This window comes from Phyllostomus hastatus, unplaced genomic scaffold, assembly GCF_019186645.2.
Source record: "Phyllostomus hastatus isolate PE091 unplaced genomic scaffold, TTU_PhHast_1.1 phas_scaffold_216, whole genome shotgun sequence".
NCBI classification, from domain to species: Eukaryota; Metazoa; Chordata; class Mammalia; order Chiroptera; family Phyllostomidae; genus Phyllostomus; species Phyllostomus hastatus.
The window spans coordinates 6,171,331-6,179,394 of record NW_025334018.1 but is presented as its reverse complement, the minus strand read 5'-3'; the positions used below and the strand labels follow the sequence as shown (position 1 = coordinate 6,179,394).

Below are 8,064 nucleotides of genomic sequence, written 5' to 3'. Positions count from 1 at the left end.
TCTTTAGCTGTGCAGAAGCTTTTTAATTTGATGAGGTCCCATTTGTTTATTCTTTCCTTTATGTCCCTTGTTTTAGGGGACATATCAGTGAAGATGTTGCTGTATGGAATGTCTGAGATTTTACTGCCGATGTTTTCCTCTACGACTTTTATGATGTCACAACTTATATTTAAGTCTTTTATCCACCTTGAATTTATATTTGTGTATGGTGTAAGATGGTGCTTGAGCTTCATTTTTTTGCATGTAGCTGTCCAGATCTCCCAACACCATTTGTTGAAGAGGCTATTTTTACTCCATTTTATACTTCTTCCTCCTTTGTCGAATATTAGTTGAACAAAGAGACTTAGGTTTATTTCTGGGCTCTCTGTTCTGTTCCATAGGTTCATGTACCTGTTTTTATGCCAGTATCAGGCTGTTTTGATTACAGTGGCCTTGTAATACAGTTTGATATCAGGTATCGTGATCTCTCCTGCTTTGTTCTTCTTTCTCAAAAATTGCAGCAGCTATTTGGGGTCGTTTATGGTTCCATATAAATTTCTGAAATGTTTGTTCTATATCTGTGAAATATTATGTCATTGGTACTTTAATAGAGATTGCATTGAATCTATAAATTGCTTTGGGTAGTAAGGCCATTTTGATGATGTTAATTCTTCCAATCCATGAGCATGGTACATGCTTCCATTTGTTGGTGTCTTCCTTAATTTCCTTCTTCAGTGTTGTGTAGTTTTCTGAGTACAGGTCTTTTACCTCCTTGGTTAGGTTTATTCCTACGTATTTTCTTTTTTGTTGTTGCTATATCAATTGGGATTTTCTTCCTGATTTCTGTTTCTGCTGTTTCATTGTTGGTGTACAAAAATGCCTTTGATTTCTGAGTATTGACTTTGTATCCCTCTGTTTTGCCAAATTCATTTATTAAGTCGAGTAGTTTTTTGGTGAAGTTTATAGGATTTTCTATGTACACTATCATGTCATCTGCAAACAATGACAGTTTTACTTCCTCCTTTCCAATTTGGATGCCATTTATTTCCTTTCCTTGTCTGATTGCTGTGGCTAGGACTTCCAGTACTATGTCAAATAGGAGTGGTGAATGCAGGCATCATTGTGTTGTTACTGATCTTAATGGGAAAGCTCTAAGTTTTTGTACATTGAGTAAGATGTTGCCTGTAGGTCTCTCATTATGGCCTTTATTATATTGAGAAATGCGCCCTCTATTCCCACTTTTCCGAGTGTTTTTATCAGAAATGGGCTCTGTACCTAATCAAATGCTGTTTCTGTATATATTGCTATGGTCATGTGAGTTTTGTGTTTCGTTTCGTTTATGTCATGTATTACATTTATTGATTTGCAAATATTGTACCATCCTTGCATCTGTGGGATGAATCCCACTTGATCATGGTGTATGATCTTTTTAATGTATTGCTGGATGTGCTTTGCCAACATTTTGTTGAGGATTTTAGCATCTATGTTCTTCAGTGATATTGGCCTGAAGTTTCCTTTCTTTGTTATGTCTTTTTCTGGTTTGGGGATTAGGATGATGCTGGCTTCATAAAAACAGTTTGAAAGTCTTCCATCTTCTTTAAATTTTTGGAATAATCTATGGAGGATGGAGGTTAGCTTTCCCTTAAATGCTTTGTAAAATCCTCCTGTGAAACCATCTGGTTCAGGGCTTTTGTGTGTTGGGAGCTTTTTGATTACTGTTTCAATTTCATCTGCTGTTATTTGTCTGTTCGTTTCTGCATCTTCCTTATTGAGTTTTGGAAGATTGTATTTTTCTAGAAATTTGTCCATTTCACCTAGGTTTTCAAATTGCTTGGCATACAGTTCTTCACAGTAATTTCTTGCATTCCTTTGTATTTCTGTGGTATCAGTTGTAATCTCTCCTCTTTCATTTCTAATTGTGTTTATTTGGGTCTCCTCCCTTTTTTTCTTGATGAGTCTGCTTAAATGCTTGTCAATTTTGTTTATCTTTTCAAAGAACCAGTTCCTGGATTCATTGATCCTTAGAATTGTGCTTTTAGTCTCTCTGTCATTTAATTCTGCTCTGATCTTGGTTATTTCCTTCCTTCTATTTGCTCTGGATTGTCTTTGTTGTTGTTCCTCAAGTTCTTGTAGGTGTAGGGTTAGGTTGTTTATTTGAAATGTTTCTATCTTTTTAGGTAGCTTGTATCATTAAGGATTTCCCTCTCATGACTGCCTTCACTGTGTCCCATAAGTTTGGGATTGTTGTGAGTTCATTTTTGGTTTGTTTCCAGGAACATTTTGATTTCTTCCCTAATGTCATTCTTGACCCATTCATTGTTTAATAGCATGCTATTCAATCTCCTTGAGTCTGAGTGTTTGGGTTTTTTTTTCCCCTGAGATCAGTTTCTAGTTTCAGTCCCTTGCATTTGAGAAAATGCTTGATATGATTTGAATTTTCTTGAATTTATTGAGGCTTGTTTTGTGTCCCATGATGTGGTCTATTTTTGAAAATGTTCCATGTGCATTTGAAAAGAATGTGTATTTTGATTCTTTGTGATGAAAGGCTTTCTATATATATCAATTAAATCAATTTCATCAAAAATATAGAATGCTTCATGAACTTGCATGTCATCCTTCTGCAAGGGCCATGCTAATCTTCTCTGTATTGTTCCAATTTTAGTATATGTGCTGCTGAAGTGAGCACTACTGTTCATGTTTTTGATCATCTTCTTTTTTTTAGATAAATCTTTGTAACATTCCATATAATAAGGGGTTGGTGATGATGAACTCCTTTAATTTGACCTTATGTCAGAAGCACTTTATCTGCTCTTCCATTCTAAGTGAAAGCTTTGCTGGATAGAGCAATCTTGGATGTAGGTCCTTGCCTTTCATTACTTTGAATACTTCTTTCCAGTGCCTTCTTGCCTGTAAGGTTTCTTTTGAGAAACCAGCTGATAGTCTTATGGGAACTCCTTTGTAAGTAACTGTCTCCTTTTCTCTTGCTGCTTTTAACATTATCTTTACCTTTAATCTCAAGTAATGTAATTATGATGTGCCTTGGTGTGTGCTTCCTTGGGTTCAACTTCTTTGGGACTCTCTGAGCTTCCTGGACCTCCTGGAAATTTCTTTCCTTTGCCAGATTGGGGAAGTTCTCTTTCATTGTTTCTTCAAATAAGTTTTCAACTTATTGCTCTTGTTCCTTTCCTTCTGGCACCCCTATGATTTGAATTTTGGAACGTTAAAGGCTGTCCTGGAGATTTCTAAGCCTCTCCTCATTTTTTTTTCATTCTTCTCTCTTCATTCTTTTCTGATTGAATGTTAATTTCTTCCTTCTGCTCCAAATTGTTGATTTGAATCCCAGTTTCCTTCCCTTCACTGTTGGTTCCCTGTACATTTTCCTTTATGTCACTTTGCATAGCCTTCACTTCTTCCTCTATTTTCCACCCATACTCAACCACTTCTGTGAGCATCCCGATTACCAGTGTTTTGAACTCTGTGCTTGATAGGTTGGCTATCTCTTTATTGCTTAGTTCTATTTTTTTTGAGTTTTGACATGTTCTTTTTTTTTGGGGGGGGGGCATTTTTTTTGTCTCTGTACCTGTTATGCAGGAAGGGGCAGAACCTTAAGTATTCACCAGGGTGGGGCAACTCATGCCACTGTCTTGTGGTGTCTATGTGGGAGAGGAGTCTGAAAGGAAACAATATCACTTGCTCAGCTCTTGCCCCACTTTTAGTCACTTCCCCTGCTACCCTCAAGCAAACAGAGCCCTTCTGATGTTGATTTCCGAGGTTCGGGGGTGGTTTGTGTAAGTCCTAGGACACTGTGCATCTATCCAATGAGTTCTTCTGTGGGACTGGGAGTTTCTCCTCTGGCCATAACCCCCACATGTTTTTACAGTCAGAGGTTTTGATAATTTATTTCCCTGTGCTGGAACTCCAGGTTGCATGGTCTGTCTCATTTTCCAGTTGTTCCTCCTGGTCTATCCTCATGCAAATGTGGGACCATTAGTCTGCCACTCACTGCCTTGCTTTGAGCCCTTCTCTGCCCCTCCTACTAGTCTGGATGAGTGTTTCTTCCTTTACTCCTTGGTTGTTGGACTTCCATACAGTTTTTCTGGCAGTTCTAGTTATTTTTGTTTTTAAATTTATTGTTCTTTTGGTTGTGTGAGGAGGCAAAGTGTATCTACCTATGCCTCCATCTTGGCTGGATGTCAGCCTGGCTATTGTCTTTTGATGTGGAAGCTAGAAAATACCCATGTCCTTTCTTGTCATCACTAAAGCCACTTTCTCAAAGTGTCAATATATTGCCAAAGCTGAGGGTCTTCTCTGGGTTTATTAAACTAACACCAGTGTCCATTGAGTCCCAAAGGATAAGAGGCTGGCCAGATAGAGAGCCACTCTCTTTCACTCTGTATCACATATAAATCGGGAACTGTCACCCACAGATGCATTAGAGTGTAAATTCTCTGGAGCAGCAATTTTCAACTTTTTCATCTCATGGCACACATAAACTAATTACAAAAATTCTCCAGCACATCAAAAACTATATATATTTTTTGCTGATCTGACCAAAAATAGGTATAATTTTAATTCATTCACAGAAATGGCTATTGTTGTATTGGCTGTTGTCATTTTTTAAATTCAACAATCTAAGGGAAAAGAGGTCAGAGCTCCTCACTATATAGTCAAGTATTGCATGTTTTTAAAATTCTTGAGGCACACTGGTTGAAAATTGCTGCCTTAGAGAGGAAATGTTGTCTCTCTGATTCTCTGCTGTATACCTAGTGCCCAGAACTGAGCACATAATAGGTGCTCAGTAAAAATGTGTTGAGTGAATAAATTGGTCCAAGATAGGTGTTGTATCACCCCAATGAGATCTGGGGATTCTATTTTTTAGATTCTCCCCTTTTTGGCTCCATTGTAAAGATATTCTTTATTACTTTTAGCTTCTTGAGATCTCTTTGGTGTTCCAGCCAGGCACTTTATAAGTTGATCCTGTTCCATTTTCTCCCCACTCAGATTTGATTCAACCATAAGCCATAACTCTGCCAGTTCTTTAGAGTGGCACTTCAAGGCACTTGTGAGCCTCCAAGTCTTTTGCTATAGCCCTTGGCAGGTAGTGTGTTCTGATTCTCCAGTTTGTCTAGTGCATATGTACTGTCTCAGGTCTGCACAGAGCTTGTAGGGTCTGTGTGTTGGCAGTGCTCATACCCTGTGCTCAAGGTTCTGCAGGCTCTGCAGTCTCCACAGGTGAGGCATAGCTCTTCCTGGGTGCCAGGCCTGTCCTCCCCTTCACTGAGACTCACACAGTTCTTGCCCCTGGCTGAGCACTCTCTGGTGATTTCTAACTGAACTTAAACTCGGGGCCAGAGCTGTGGCTCCTACTTAAAGTAATCACGTCTCGCTTTGTTGGACCTGGTTGGTGTGTCTGGTATTAAAGTCCTCTCAGGATCCTTTGAATCCCCAAGTTTTAATAATTTCCAGGCTTGATAAAACCTTTTTAAGTTAATGAACTTATGGGTTCATCCACACTTGCCCCTGCCCTGCTTGCTCTACTCAGTCCCTAACATCAGTTTCTCTTAATATTTGCCATTTGATTGTAGCTTGAGCTCTATGACATTTCTTTGGCTTTCTGGCAGTGCAGGTGAGATGTTACCCTTGGTTCATATGTAGGCACATTATTTCATCCTCAGCAGCATCTAAGTTTTATAATTTAAGTTCAAACATGGGACTCCATTAAAGTTCATGGTTGTGTACCTTCAAAATTTAATAAATGTTTACTTCTTAGATTAGATCAACTTAGAATTCCAGCAACACTTCTCATTTTCTCTTTTTTATTTCTTCTAAAATCTTCACTTCATGTCATCAATTATCTGCTTGATTGAACATGCAGCCACACGGCTCCCCCCAGACCTCATCAATGAAAATACTTCCACCTTCCATCTCTCTCCTGCATTTTCATGCAGTCCATTGAGTTAACTCTTCTTCCTGAGGCAAACATCCCCTTCCTCTTTCAATTTTGTTTCTTTGCTTCCTGATTCCCAGCTTCTGAATTAGGATCCAGAAACAGCTTACCCAAATAAATAAAAGTTCCACATCATACACTGGCAGTTCCCAGATTGTATAAACACCCACTCAGCTTTCACAGGAAAAATTAATCCTTGCCCTGAGAGTTTCAAGGTCTCAAAGCAATACAAGTCTCATGCATCTCTGAATTTCCATTCCAACCGAAAATCTCTCCACAGCCCTGCTATGCGTGGAGGGGAGACTGATATCTGCTATCTTTTCCTGGTCTGAAATAAAGATTCTGCTCCCACAACTGTGCTGTATTGGCCAAGGGACTAAGAGGAGGGACAGAGCGAAATTATACATGAGCCACCATAGTAATGAGGAAGAAAGCTTTATTTTTTCACAGGGTTGTCAGGCACAGACACTGCCAATCATTGTCAGGTGCAGGGGACCAGGGAATGTGAGAACTTGGACAGCAGACTGGAAGGTCGTCTGGAGAGAATGGGAATAACTATCCCTGGAACTTTGCAGCTCAGCCTGGAGGATTAAAATGGATTGTCTAGGAAAGGCTGTGTCTGGCTGGGGCTTTTCCTTGGCCTTTTAGATTCTTGTTTCCTCTGAAATCACTTGTCTGAGCATCAGAGTCCAGGTCATCAGCAGTCCCCAGAGCTGTGGCCACAGCCAGAGCCCCCATTGTCACAGGAGTCGGAGCTCTGGAGCCGGCATCGGTGGGACCTGCGGTGGTGCCTGTGGTGGCTCAGGCAGCAGCCACCCTCAGAGCTGGGCCCACAGCCACCCCCAGAGCTGAGAGCACAGCCAGAGGGGGCAGGGGATGAGCACTGTGCTGGGCTCTTTGGGAGGCACTTGGGGGAGGGGCATTTGGGAGGGGCCTGGCACTGCTGCTGGTTCTGCTGGCAGGACATCTCCACAGAAATTTGACCTGGAACAAATAAGACACATTTTGTCACAGAAGCTTCAGAAATTTCAATGTCTCCTCCCCACAGGTTTTGTCAAATACTATCTTCCATGACCAAGCTGCTTCCATGACCAATCAGACTCTGTAGGGAAAAAAAATGGTGGCATGGAGGGGACATGTACATTTGGATAAAGCATCCTCAAGAATGTCAGATGGACCCATGTGCATCCCTGACAGCATGCTCAGAACAAGAGTGGGAAAGAATTCTGAGGACCTGTGGCTTTTGGGGTTGACAGCCTCTGACAGGTGCCTGAATGGCTCCTTCCTTACCATCACCCTCCACCCACTGCTGTCCACTATGGGCCTCCTCAGCTGGCTCCATTCATATCTGAGCCTGTCTCTCTAACACCCCCAGCTGAGGTTCTGTATCCTTCCAGACACTCACCAGATGTAGAGAAGCAGGGAAAGGCTGTTTCTGAGGAGGTTGTGGATGAGAAACCCAGGACAGCTTCCTACCCTTTTATCCTGTGCTGGGTTTGTGACACATGGCCTGAGCATGCTGCTGCTTTCACAAGCAGTGGGAGGTAACAGCCTGGCACACCCCCAGGACTAAGCTTTCAGCCTTTATCCTGAGCACTTGCATAATATCCAATTAATGAGGTTCAATAAGGAAGCATAATGACTGTCCACATGACTCCCTCTGGGGCTTCCGGGGAATCTGGCATTCCTTTCTCTTTCTTTCCTTCCTTCTCTCATCTACCTTGGTTCAGCCTGTCTCGGGTACTTTTCTAAGAGCAGGGATGGCTATGAAAGAATTTTGTTCTTGCATTCTATTGAGACAGACTCACAAAGACAAATGAATAAATCATAAAACAATTCCAAGTGATAAGTGTAATTTAATGAATACAACATCTCCAGACTGCCCCAGTGGCCATGGCCTTCAGATGTAATCCACTCTAACCTCCTACACTCCTGGCAATGAGATGTGGGCAAGGGATCATGACTGGTGCAGGGCCTTGTCTTGTGGAGGGAGCCCACAGATGACCTCATGACACCCAGGGAACAGCATGGAGTTTCAGGCATGAAAGGAACAGACCCAGCTAGGTGTTGATGTACAAATAAGAACATTGACCAGAGTTGAAAATGTGTATTTTTTAGCGAATTTATCTAAACTTAAG

General features: G+C 41.1%; 1 protein-coding gene and 1 non-coding gene across 3 annotated transcripts; both read right to left on the bottom strand.

The window, feature by feature from the left end:
- Positions 1–2,558: 2,558 nt before the first annotated feature.
- Positions 2,559–2,665, bottom strand: LOC123804871. The gene has a single exon (XR_006783221.1). It is a non-coding gene; the product is annotated as a U6 spliceosomal RNA (small nuclear RNA).
- A 3,680-nt stretch (positions 2,666–6,345) lies between these two features.
- On the bottom strand, positions 6,346–7,410 carry LOC123804523 (late cornified envelope protein 3D-like). Of its 2 annotated transcripts, none has more exons than XR_006783169.1 (2): positions 7,332–7,410; positions 6,346–6,910 (listed from the first exon to the last, which is right to left on the bottom strand). XR_006783169.1 is itself a non-coding variant. In XM_045816879.1 (2 exons), exons 1-2 carry the CDS (start codon positions 7,266–7,268, stop codon positions 6,624–6,626), a joined length of 339 nt encoding a protein of 112 aa, XP_045672835.1. In that variant the 5' UTR covers positions 7,269–7,312; the 3' UTR covers positions 6,346–6,623. The 2 variants fall into 2 exon arrangements, 1 of the variants encoding a protein (XP_045672835.1); XM_045816879.1 differs by lacking the exon at positions 7,332–7,410 and adding an exon at positions 7,217–7,312.
- Positions 7,411–8,064: the final 654 nt, after the last annotated feature.